The sequence below is a fragment of the Musca domestica genome, unplaced genomic scaffold (assembly GCF_030504385.1).
Source record: "Musca domestica strain aabys unplaced genomic scaffold, Musca_domestica.polishedcontigs.V.1.1 17, whole genome shotgun sequence".
NCBI lineage: Eukaryota > Metazoa > Arthropoda > Insecta > Diptera > Muscidae > Musca > Musca domestica.
The window spans coordinates 6968237-6982320 of NW_026712230.1; the positions used below are offsets into that span (position 1 = coordinate 6968237).

The 14084-nt window shown below is 34.4% G+C and overlaps 1 protein-coding gene across 1 annotated transcript; it reads left to right on the top strand.

The window, feature by feature from the left end:
- Positions 1-1139: 1139 nt before the first annotated feature.
- Positions 1140-10989, top strand: LOC101895735 (endocuticle structural glycoprotein SgAbd-2). The gene is made up of 4 exons (XM_005185612.4): positions 1140-1342; positions 5358-5512; positions 7831-7909; positions 10044-10989. Exons 2-4 carry the CDS (start codon positions 5364-5366, stop codon positions 10194-10196), a joined length of 381 nt encoding a protein of 126 aa, XP_005185669.2. The 5' UTR covers positions 1140-1342; positions 5358-5363; the 3' UTR covers positions 10197-10989.
- The last annotated feature ends 3095 nt before the right edge of the window (positions 10990-14084 follow it).

Here is a 14084-nt window from a genome sequence, read left to right on the forward strand (position 1 = left end):
TTAAATTAGCAAAGCGGTGTAGGGTATCATAAAGTCGGGCCCGAACGACTTTAAGACTTTTTTACTAGTTTTCTTTCATTCAATAAAATTTAAAAAAATTTAAAAATTGTGGCGTTTGACTTTGTTGCAGTTTTTTTATTTCACCCTGTATATTCCCTCTGCAACCATAAGGCTAAGAATATAAATAATCTAATTAATCCATCAAATTTACAGCAAATTCGTTTATAAAATGTAATATAAATCTTTATAACGCCGAATATAGACATATGGCGCCCAAATAGAAATTGACCAATTATACAAAAGCTGTAGGTACCACAAATAACTGAACTGTAAAACATTTAGAACCCATTATCTTTGGTAAATATTTTGTTTTGGGACAATTGAAGAGAGCTTGGCCTGTCCACCTTCTTATCGGAAAGTCCTTCAAGGCCCACAATATAGTTTCTTATAATTAAAATACCACACGAATTGTATGTTCTAATGAATATCAAAAAATCAAGCAGCATTATTTCTATTTGCAAAACATTGAATGATGAGCATGCGCAACGCCCCATTTTTTTTCTGTTCGTTGTTGTTGGTGTGTGTATTTTTTGTAGAACTGCCTCATCCAGTGGTGGGGCTATGAGAACAAATTGTAGAACCACTTGTTACGCTACACCACATACAAATGTTACGTATACGACACAGTTGCATCAATTGCAACGTTAATGGCAGTGCATCAAAGCTTTACCATATTGTTGTTGTTCTAAAACAAGCTTTTCATTCAACGATTTGCAGATCTGCCGGTATTTGCTCTCATGAGATGAGCAAATACCATGCCTTTGTGGGCTCTCTATCTCGCTTTTCTGCCGAGACTTGTAAATGTGTTGGGATGTTCGTTGAGTGTTGCTGGAGATGCTTTCGTGTTACGTTGCAGCACATATTGTTGTTGTTGCCGCTGCTGTTACCATTAGAAACGAAACAACATGGCATTGTTGTTCGTTTACCTGTTGCCGCCGCACTTGATGTAATAGCTGTATAGCATTTTGCGAGAAGATACTCACAACCCATGGCATCGAAGATATGGCTATGTGGGTATGTCAGAAGGTATTGCAGCATGCTTGTTTCGACGAACGGGTCGTCGATGGTATAAAAACGTTTGCATTTTCTAAACAAACAACAAAGCAAATCTGTCGAGTCTTAAGACGTGGTCGTGTCACTCAGCCAGAAAACGCGTGTGTTCTTTAACATCGAAATCAAAAAACAAATTCAACAGAACACCAACTGAACATCCTTGCAAAGGACATTCAAACAAAAAGAGAACCGCTTTGAAGTGTTTTAGAGAAAAATCTTGCAACAAAAAGTGAGTTGCGCTGATCATATTCCAAAATGAGAACGTTATAAAATATTGTAAAGAAGAGGCAATTGGTTATAAAAATTCAAATAATACAGCCTTAAAAGGAATAAAATGTGTGGACCAACTGAAAGTGGTCAATTGTGAAAATAATGATTGTTAAAACGGTACAATATTCGACATTTCGATAGAAAATAAATATATGGTGAATAAACCCAAAATTAAAAATGATCGTTGTGTGCCGTGTTCTAAGATTTTACAATCATTTATTACTGACTTGTGCAAAAAATATGTTTACCGGTTGACCAATCAGGACCGAAAATTTGATTTTTAAATTTATTAAGAAATGTTTAAAATAAGATTCAGGGAATTGTTGTTCTGTTTGCCGTTGATTGTCGAAATGAAATGAATTCGATAGCAGAACACTATTCTATCTATGTTTGATGAAATGAAAAATGAAAAACGCATAAACAGGGCCTGTTTAATGTTGCTATTGTAATATACTTAATGGGTCTTTAAATTTGCACTTGCATTAAACATGACATTCTAGGGTTTCAAAATTCCTTAACTCATGCATTTTATGTTTCAGAACTGTAACTTTTAATTGTATCTAAGTCAAAAATTTGACAAGAACGCCAAATCAATGGTATTTTAAAGACAACACTTTTTTCAAGTACAACGGACACTAGATAGACTATGATCTTCTCACAATAATTTTCAGTACAAATCGAAATTTTATAATAGTTGTTCTTCATTTCCATTTCTCAACATTGACGTACGCATTAAAACAAAAATATTTCTGGCCCCAAAATTTCAAAACAGACCTTAAGCTCTTTTCCCTTCCCTTTTTGTGGTGGGTTTGAAAATACGTACTAAATTGAGTTTTGAATAAAGCGATGAAGTTGAAATCTAGTTTATCTGAGTCCAGTTCATTTCTAAACCCTCCATCAAAGTATGCTGGAGTATTTACTAAATATGCCATTATATTTGTAACACATCAAAATATAAATTTTAGACCCCACAAAGTATTTATATTCTTGATCTGAATAAAGTTCCATGTAGATTTAGTGATGCCAGTCCGTCTGTATGTGTAAATCAACCTAGCCTCTGAGCTGAGGCTGATAAAATTTGAATTAGATGTGTTTTACGTCTGCAGGACTTTTAGTATTGAAAATGGGCTATTTAGGTCCATGTTTTGGTATAGCCCCATGTAACTGTTACTCCAGATATTCGGTATTTTGATTATTTGTGCCCATATAACGGTGCCTGCCAATATTCGGTATTTTGATGATTTTTGCAATATTATTCAGCGGAATTGTTTCAAGTTTCGTAATTGAATATCATAATGTCCTATGGCAAAAAATTGCATATACAGATCCACATCTTTGTATAGTTTCCAATATATCGGTAACTCTCTATTCGTCATTTTTATGATTTTAGCAGTATTTTTCATCGGCATTTTTTGTGACAATTTTGCAATTCTTTCCAAATGATATAGGCTATACAAAGTTTGACTCGGCCGAACTTATTGCTTTTTGACTTCTTATAACTGACCTATTTCAAGATTCTAGTTCATAGTTCGCTAACTACTTCAATCGTTCATTAGCAAATTTTTAGGGAAACAAAATGAAACTTGAGGAAGAAAGTTCAAATTTAAGACGTGCTCTTAGTCCTCCTTTGGAATTGAAATTAGTTTCATATACTAAAGTTTGGTTATTTTCTGTTTAATATTTTACCAATATTTGCAAAAATATGTTCCGGTGATTTATCTCAAAGCAATAGAAGGAGTCTCTTTACGCTTCAATGAAAATGCTCACCTATGAATTGTTCGCTTGAACTAGTCCGTTCGTAGTATTTTCAGCTATAATATCCATGTGAATCTTTCAGGTTTTTATCGCATGAAATGGATATACTAATTGTTATAGCAATCATATAACCTATTGAAATTAACACATTTGAAGATTTCAGTTATATGTTCTGAACAAATTAGCAGAAAATTTGTAGTATACGTTCAATAGTTGATATAGTCCACATACATTGGAACAATGCTGAATTTCTGTGCTTACAAGATCTCCGCAACAATTTTCAACCAAACTAAATGTTATTTCATATTTGGATGTTTTGACGACTACAGGTCATATAGGCCCAGCATAAATTCCTGTAAGCTAAAAATAATTGCCTATTCCTAAAAATACGAAGCAAAAGCCTTACCTTTTCTATTATCAAGTAATGAGTTATGTCAAAACAAAAACTAACGTTGTAATCTAGAGATTCGGTACATCTTATTTTTTTTTTCTTATTTTTTTCACATTTTGAGTTCTTATTGAATGAACATTTTCCAATACCTGTTATCAGTTATTACATTAGACCTATAAAGTTGTTCCTCCCGAACTGTTGACCAGCTATATTTTCCATCTAAATGGACGATATCTCCAACCCTATTACCGCAATGTTAGCGTTTTTAAGGAATTGGTTTATTTCAATGCAATACTTCACTGTGTTTGGAGGATATTATAAGTTTGAAACCCCTCGAAATATTTAAAATCCTAGACCTCCGACTCGAATTTTTTTGATACCGAAATTAAAATATCTGAAATGGAACTTCTGACCTCTACATTGATGCTGATTTTGTTGACGTGTATCATCAGGTGTCAGAGATATAGCAAAATATATACAGGAATCTTAATTTTTAAATATTGTCTTAAAAACCCATTAAGACGACAGAAAACGGATATATAGGGCAATTGTCGCGAAAATAAGTCTCATGGCTCCGGTCAAAAACAAAGATAACCCTTTCGTATGACTTTATAACATTATTAAGTTACCAACAGTGGAGGGTAAAAAAGTTCGTCAGTTTCTACTTGCTTTTGTATGAATATCTATTTTTTCCGTACCAAGTTATCACCCTCAGATGTACTGCTTTTTTTTCAGCCTTTTAAGAATTTAAATTTGTAGGAAATACCTTTTTTGGCCATCTGGCGCGACTTTCAACCGAACTCGATTTTGCGCCAGTCTATGCAGAAAATGTTTCTACCACTGTTGAATTTCGTGTTAGTCCAAAATATCTACAACAAATGCCATACAAAATTAAAAATATTTGGTTCAATTTCTGAATAAACAAAAGTTGTCTAAAATTGAACAAATGTATGCCATTTAAAAAAATGTATCCACAACTTTTTCAGTAAATTGGACAAATTACTTAGAATTTAAAAAATCTCCAAAAATCATTATGAAATCTCGTTTCAATGGTATAAAGTTTCCTTCTAAATATGACACCTGATTTTATGTCTAAACTACTAAACATTATCGTGTCCCCTTCATCCACTCCAGTCAAATTCATTTACGACTATTTAAGATGCTTCCCAGCATGCAACCACCATCTCTTGAGTCACTACAAATAAACATCCGAATTCACCAACAACATTGTGACAGTTTCCAATTGACTGTTTGTTTACACTTCGTTTCACTTTCGATTAAAAATATTGTCAATTGTAAACGTTGACGCTACTAAATGTCATCCACTCACAATTTATTTGCATGGAAAACTAGATTCTTGCTGAGCAACCGATGCAGATTACATGGCTGCTTCCAATAGAGGCAATGCTTCTTTTTCACGAGGAGGCAATGCATATACAATAACGAAAATGTAATACATTTTCAAATAATTATTAATAGAATTGTTTTTATTGAAATAAATTCCTGGAAACGTAGTAGAACACAATTTATATATTCTCTTAGTACTTAATTGAATTGTTGTTACAAACGAGCATATTTTAGTTGCAAACGATTCACAACATGTTGTCGTAATACAATTCCGAATCATTTGTTGCTTTTCACTTTCGATCTTTCAATTGAAAAAAACAAAATGTTTGCTTCCATAAATTGTACCATCATTTGTTTAATTTATTAACCTGACATTTGGAACAACATTTTATTACGAAAGCTAGCATAAAAATAGTGTTAGATTCCATGATTTATAGGCAACGTTTTCTAAGTCAATTTTTCTTCTACTTTTATTTTACAGATCACCATGAACTCCATTGTCTTTGTTGCGCTTTGTTGTTTAGCTGTCGTGTCGGCTCAAAGAGGCATACCACCACGTCCAACATCGTTCGAAGGAAATGCTGTCATTCTGAAGCAGGATTTCAATTTGAACCCTGATGGCTCGTACAACTACAAGTAAGTAGATCAATGTTTTCTGAAAAAATGGGGCAAACAACATTTTATGTATCAATGTATACCCTACAACAATATGGTGTATGGTATATGGGACAAAACTCAATAGCGATAATCGACGAGTTGATTCGATATATTTATATGTGTTCATCGAGCTTCTGTCCATGTTAATTTGTAATCAAACTACTAGTCCCGACTATGGCCAGATTCTGAGAAAATATGCACGGAGTTAAGGTTGGGGTCATAAGGGAAGCCTTTGAACTTTAGACATGATCGGAAAATATGTGGGGGAGGCAAAAAACAATAAACAGAATTTCCTCCTGATTTTGCAGTCATTCTACAGGTCAAAATTATGAACCAATACTATTACGAACTCCAACACCAAGTTTAAGATAAAACAAGTTAAAAAGCAGTAAGTTCGGCCGGAACTTAATGGTGGAATACCCTCAACCATTTACAACGAATTTGAAAATTTTCGAAAAAGATAACATTCGCCAAAAATTCAGTTAACATTTTAAAAATACCGAATATAGCCGTTATATTAGGGCCTGTACGACGTGCACATACATAGGCATTGTTTGTCACAAGCCATTACCATATTCAAATTCGAAACGAAAGCCAAAATCATCAAAATACCGTACATAGGGAGGTACCGTTATATAGGAGCTATACAAAGACCTGGACCTGCATAGACAATTTTCTGTCAGAGGCTGTAGCTTCCATTACGAACTTCAAATACGACATCTCAAACAATTTCGGTGAGTATTGTACCTAAAATCATCAAAATACCGAATATAAGGAGGTACTGATATTGAGGCCTATACGAAGACCTGGACCTGCATAGGCAATTTTCTGTCACGGACCGTAGTTCCCATTACGAACTCTAAATATGTAATTTGAAACTACTACGGTGAATAATGTCGTTAAAATCATCAAAATACCGAATATCGGGAGGTACCGTTATATGGGGGCTATATGAAGACGTGGATCTGCACAAACATTTTTTTTTGTCTTAGTATGTAGTATCCCTTTCGAATTTCAAATATCAAATTTTAAACAATTCCGGTGAATGCCGTTATATGGATGCTACACGAGGACATGAAATGTTGTGGTCAACTTTCAGTCATAGGAAGCCCACTGCGGTGTGGCCACCAAAACTTAGACCTTTATGTACAAGGATGTTTCGTACAAACGGAGAACACATACTTCCAATTTACAGCAAATTCGGCTCGAAATTGTGACTGAAACACCCAAAAATTCTCAAAACAGCCGGAGCAGTTATATGGGGTCCATACCAAAACTTGGACCTATATAGCCAAATACAAAAAGTCCTGCAGACCTAAAACTCATCTGAGTAAACAGAGACTTTTTTACTCTAGCAAAAGTCGACATCGAAGTTTAGAGTTGTTAATACCAAAAGTCGTTATATCGAAAGTAGATTTGCATATTCCTCTTAAAAAATCTTCTCAGCTACCCAATGCAACTTTCGGTGATTCTCACAAAGCTTTTTCAAGAATAAGATTGGCCAAGACGAATGGTCTGTTGTTGAAGGCAATGATGGGAAGGGAGTCTTTGCCGAAGAAACTCGGCGTTTACCGTATCAAATTTCGTGTCACAAGGACCAAATCTAGCAAGCTGTGTCAATGTAATCCGATTTCAAGGGACATCCACCACCACCACCATTTCAAGGGACATCCACCATCCACCGTGAAAAACATGGCGCTATATTTTTTCTCTGCCGATTTTGCAGCCCTCTGATCATTACCCACGTTGAGTCCCTCTCTCTCGTCAGTTCTACACATAACTGCTAGCCTCAAACCAAGCATGCATTATTCCCTGAAGTCAAACTCACACGCGGTAGGTCGATACTGAAAAGAGTATATAGGGAGTTTCCGTTGTATTGGGGTCTTTACGAAAACGTGGAGCAGCATAGGCCATTACAATATGCAAATACTAAACTTGACACAATTCCGGTGAATAATGTCGCAAAAACATCAGACTATCGAATATATGGAGGTACCGTTATATGGGGGATATACGAAGACCTGGACTTGCAGAGCAAATTTTCTGCCACAGGCCGTACCATTACGAAGTGCAAATACGAAATTATCAACCTACTAGAGTGATTTCTCCAAACGGACAGACAGACGTACGGACATCGTTAAATCAGCATAGAATTGTATGCTGATCAAGAATATTTTTCACAAATTAATCAGCTTTTTTGCATTATTCTTATTCTTTATATTAGATTTTATTACTCATAATTATATACAACGCCCAAAATAATTACTTTATCATCTGTTTCATTACTTTTTTTCCAGCTACGAAACAAGCAATGGAATTCGTGCCGACGAAGCTGGTTATCTGAAAAATGCCGGCAATCCCCAACTAGAAGCTCAGGTAAGTAACATTTATTAAACTCAATAACTAAAACACTTAAACATTTCGTGCATAAGCGTCAAATTTAAAAGTTTAAAAGATTTATGCCCAAGTTGAATAGTTTATCTTTTTTGAAAATACAAAATTTGCATAATTATGTCATTTAAATGTCTACTTTATCTATGGGCGGTTACATCAAATGTCAAGATAGGATTTATGAAGTGGTTGAGGTGTGTGTGGCCGGCAACCACAAGATTGATATATGAGGAAAGATTAGAGTTTCGAAGCCAGCAACAAAAATATTTTTTAATGAAGGCTCAAAAGCTCTGTTATTTAAAGTCAGAAGTTTAAGGCATACCTTAAGGCGCCTATTAGGCTGCAGTTGGTCATATCGTTGCCATATTAATAGAAAATATAAATATGTCCAAAACTGAGAAATTGTAGAAAAAATTATATAGTGAAAAGATTCAAGGACTTCCACACGAAAAGAAGAAATAAGATGTTTGCTAAAACCAGCACATCTTCAAAATATTTCATTTATATTACTCCAAAGAGGTTAGGCAACATCGATAGGCATTTTGGCTCCCAAAGAAGGATATAATTACACCTGATATGTTGTTAAAGCTTTAGTCAGAATCGTATAGAATATATATACCCTACACCACATAGTGGTAAGGGGTATTATGTCCTTGTGCATTTTTTCGTAACATGGAGAAGGAAGCGAGATGGGCCCATAGTAACTTTTGAGGATCTTCAGAGAAACACTTTCTGAGTGGCTGTATGCATGTCAATCCGTCTGGCTGTCCGCCCGTTCGTCCATGTATTCTTGTGAACAAAATACAGTTCGCATTTATTATCCGATTGAGCTGAAAATTTCCAAGCAATATTTGTTTGGCCCAAGGACGAATCCTTTTGAAATTGGTGATAACCGGATCAGATTTAGATATAGCTCCCATGCATCTTCATTCACATTAGCCCAAATTGACTGAATTTGGCAATTACGACTGAATTCATCCTAGAAACATGTACTTCAAATTTGGTAAATCTGTTCAGATATAGCTATAGCTCCCATATATATATTTTATCCGATTTGGGGTTTAAAGTCCCTCACAAGCGTAAAATGCTGCCGATACTGCTCTGAAATAAGTGTGTCAAATTTTGTCAAGATCGGTTCAGACTTGGACATAGCCTCAACCGATTTCGGGTTAATTGTGCACCAAATAGCCAATATCAGTCTAAATGACCTGAATTTTGGCATATCCGACCGAATTCAGTCTAGAAGCAAGTACATTAAAATCGGTTCAGATATAGCTATAGCTCCCATGCAAATGTTTCATCCGATTTGGAGTTTAAGTCCCTCATATTCTTAATATGCATTCGGCAACATTGATATTTGGTACCAGATATCTTATAGAGCTCCGAAATACCTTTGTCAAATTTTATCGAGAACGGCTAAGATTTAGATATAGCTCCCATATATATCTTCAACCGATTTCGGGTTAATTGTGCACCAAATGGCCAATATCGGTCCAAAAGTTTTGCATTTTAGTACATCTGACTTAATTCAGTCGAAAAGCAAGTACATCAAATTCGGAGAAAATCGGTTCAGATATTGCAATAGCTCCCATATGTGGAGCTCGGTTCCGATATATATTTTTTTTAATATAATCCTTCTCGAAGTGATATCATACAAATAATAGCAATGTTATTTGGTATAAAAGATTAAAATGTCTCTGTCAATTTAATTTAATTTCGATTCAGAATTGGATATGCCATCCATATATTAGTTCCCTGTGAAACCAAACTGTAACTGCTCTAAAGCCAAACGTTGATAGGTGGTATGATCTACTTCAAATAAATTCTTTTGTTACGGTGGTGTAGGGTATCATATAATCGGCCGCCAGACTTTAGAATGTTTCTTACTGGTTTTAATCTGTAAAAAATTCTGACACAGAACAAAATCTATCAATTTATTTTATAGCGCTTTACATAAATGACATTTTTAGTTGGGAGCTGTTAATTGGTAAAAACAAAATATACATCCAATTTTCCTAATATTGCTTCGTAAATTTTTATACAGAAAATTAAATTGTTTGTACTTTATTTGACATATTTTATCAAATCAATAATATTTGTTTTTTTTTTATTATTCCAGGTCATGCAAGGTTCTTACTCTTACACTGGTCCCGACGGTGTTGTCTATACCATTACCTATATTGCTGATGAGAATGGTTATCGCGCTGAAGGTGCCCATATTCCCACACCACCACCAGTGGCTGCTCCCGGTCCACGAGGACGATTCTTTTAAGTGAATTTCCCAACTATCCCAGCAGAAGAAATTTCTACAAAAGAATACTACAGCCACGGAACATAAATGAGATTATTTCACACTACTTCACAGGCAAAAACAAAAATAGTTGTGTTCTACGATGTAAAAAACAAGAAGCTGCAATTTTTCCTTAACTAATTAACACGCAAGAGTGGCAACACTTGAGAGTAAAGCAAACACACACAATCATTTATTAATCAACAATCTTTTTTACACCTTAAAAACCCGCAAAAACAACACAGACCATGCAACAAACATTTCCACAGACATACATACATATGTATTAAATACTCAATATTATACTTTACCCCCTTCTCTTCTACAACCCCTATAACTTTTCTTATACGATTAGCAGGAAGAGCATTGTTTATATCTATCTCTATATATTTACCAATCACACACACTATGCACTTGTTTCCATCATCTTGACATTTTCACATCTCCTCTCGTTCTCCACTGCGCTATAGTTTTCAATCGATTTATCTGCTTTTCAATGCTGAAAGTATTTTTGTGATCATTATCTATTTTCATATACTCTGTATAACTTTTCTTAATTATTTAACAATTTCAGCTGTTTTTTTTTTTATTTTCCAATAATTTTTATTGTATATTTTTTTCGCTATTAGTTAATAAACATTTATTTTTGTAAAAGAAATCTGTTTTGTTTGTAGAAATTAAAATGACATTTGTTTAAATTATTTGTTTGTATAATTTCGAAATAAGTTTGTTTATTTTTACACAAGAAATATGGCAACTACGCAATAAATAAACTTGCGATAAAGAAAACCTTACAACTGAGCTTTTTATTGTCAAGCACACAGTCTCAAATCTAAGATGGAATTGAACTTGTATGGGATGATGTCTTAGATGAATATGCAGCATATAACTGCATAGATCCTCTAATTATAGGACGTGGAATGTTCAGAATAAAAATAAGCTTTTAGCGCATTTAGCGACTTCTAAAACAATGGTTCAAACGTTGTTTAGACCAATTTAATATGATATTAAACGTCAGTCAGCAGGTATATATTTACATCCGCACTTTTTGGATTTGCAAAAAAATGGTCGAAAATTAGATCAGTAAGGAAAGGTCAAAAGTCGGGCTGGGCCGACTATATGATATCCTACACCATTATTATCATGGCTATAGAGTATTCACAATTTGGGAACTATATCCAACTCTGAATTGATTTTCAACAAATTTGACGGTGGTTTTTGTACCTCTAGTACAAAATAACATTGCAGTACGAGTATATAACTTCGACATTAAATATGTTAAAAAATATTTATTGGAGCAATAGATATACCGAACCGAGCTTCACCAACAACGAACAATTCGGTTGAATATGAACAATCTATCCAATTTGGGATGATATTACATATATGGTGGGCAATAACCGTAAAATCGGATGATGATCTGTAAAATCTGAACCGATCTCGATAAAATTTGGCAGAGGTATTTTCCAGCTATATCTGATGTCCGGTATCAAATATCATTATGGTGGTGTGTATACATATTACGCATGTGAGGGACTTTAACACCAAATCGGATGAAACATATATATGGGATCTCTATCTGAACCGATGTTCACCAAATTTTGAAGAACTCGCTTCTGGGCTGAATTCTGTCAGAAGTGCCAAAAATCAATACATTTGGGCTGATATTAGGCATTTGGTGCACAATAAAGCTGATATCAGATAAAGATATATATGTTAGCATGTAAGGGACGTAAAATATATGGGAACTATATCCAAATCTGATCCGATCATTATAAGAATTATGGGTCTATCACGTTTCCTTCTTCATGTTACAAACAAATTCACAAAGACAATACCCTTACTACTGTGTGGTGAAGGGTATAAAAAGGAAAGAAGTGATGTTTATGTTAAGTTTTTCAAATCGGATGTATGCATTTTTCAACAATTTTTACAAATTTCAATAACATTTCATTCAAAATTTTAATTTCTAAAATCTGTTTGACAGTTCATTGTCCCAGCAGCTGCCACGTTAGAAAACAAAAATTGTAAGAATTTTCATTGTTTTTACGTAAAAATGAAAATAAAACACTAATATTTCTATTTCCAGATGTCAAGAGAATAGAAGCGAAGTGTCCGACCCAGATGTTTTGTTGGATCTGCCTCAGGGATATGCACATGTTACTCTTTGTGTGCACGCAACGCAGCCACATCAAGATGTTTTAAATATTTTTTTATTATAAAGAAAGCATTTGACAGGGCACAATGTTGGTTGTGTTTTAAAGCGTTTAGAGAAAAGCAATCAGAGTTAAAACAATTTAAAAAGCAGTAAGTTCGGCCAGGCCGAACTTTGAATACCCTCCACCATTTGGAACGAATTTGGAAATTTCCAAAAAATAAAATCCTTAAAAAATCCTCTTAAAATTTTAAAAATACAGTAGACCAACAAAGGCATTTTTTGTCATAAGCCATTACCATATTCAAATTCGAAATTTGAAATAAAAGGTGAATAATGTAGTAAATAAAATATCGTATATAGGGAGTTACCGTTATATCGGAGCTGTGCGAAGACCTGGACCAGGATAGACAGTTTTCTGTCACAGGCTGTAGCATCCATTACGAACTTCAAATACGACATCTAAAACAATTTCGTTGGGTATTGTACCTAAACTCGTCGAAATACCGAATATAGGGAGGTACTGTATATGGGGCCTATACGAAGACCTGGACCTGTTTAGACAATTTTCTGTCACAGAATGTTGCTCCCATTACGAACTCTAAATACGTAATTTGAAACAATTCCGGTGAATAATGTCGCTAAAATCATCAAAATGTAGACCTATTGAAAAAAAGAACAAAACTAAAGCATAATGGGTCAAATACGAAAGTCTTGCCATTTCTGATGGTCCGTACATTTAGGGTATTTTAATAAAAACTATGCAAATCTTTGGACAAGGTATCAATACCGCCGAGCCTCACCCTTGACTTTCTTGATGAAAACACTAACATTAACGATGTGATTTGACGAAATAAATTTTTGATCTCTTTTATTTATTTTTTGGTTAAACAAGTAAAAAAACATTAAGTTCGTCCGGGCTGAACTTTTAATACCATCCACAATTGGGCAAAGAAAACATTTTTATATAGAAGTATTGTAATTCAACCGTGTTCCACTTTAAACTACAAAAAAAAAATTGTGAGTGAGTCCATTATATGGGGGACCAAAAAGGGTAAAAATTTAGACAACATTATACTACAAGAATTTTTATCTACTGCAAGTCTTAAATGCCTAATTTGAAAAAATTCCTTGGGCAAATGTGACAAGGATTATCAAAATTCCGAATATCGGTGAGTACCATTAAATGGCGGCTATAGAAAACACGGGTCTAGATATTCAATTTTCTGCCGCTGGAGGGAAAACCCATTAAGAACAACAAATACCAATTTCTAGACGAATCCGTGGATAATGTGAAAACATCACCAAAATACGGAATATCAGGAGTTACCGTTATATGGGGTCTATACGAAAACGTGGATCCATACATGCAATGTTTTACCACCGAAGCTACAGCCCATTATGACCTACAAATACCAATTTTTAGGCAATTACGTGGGAAAATGTGGAAAAAATCATGAAAATACCGAATATCGGGAGGTACCGTTATATGGGGGCTATACGAAAATACGGACCTATACAAGTATGGCCTCTATGGAACATGCTGCTTGCGTACATATATACTTTTTAATTTTAATTCTTGATGATTCTTTCACATCTACACTAGTCAATACACTTATTCGTACAACAAATTTTCACAGTCAGTCATCATCATTATAGCAAATATATTCAAAACTATTGAGACTGTTAAGATGAAAAGTTTAAAATTGACGCCA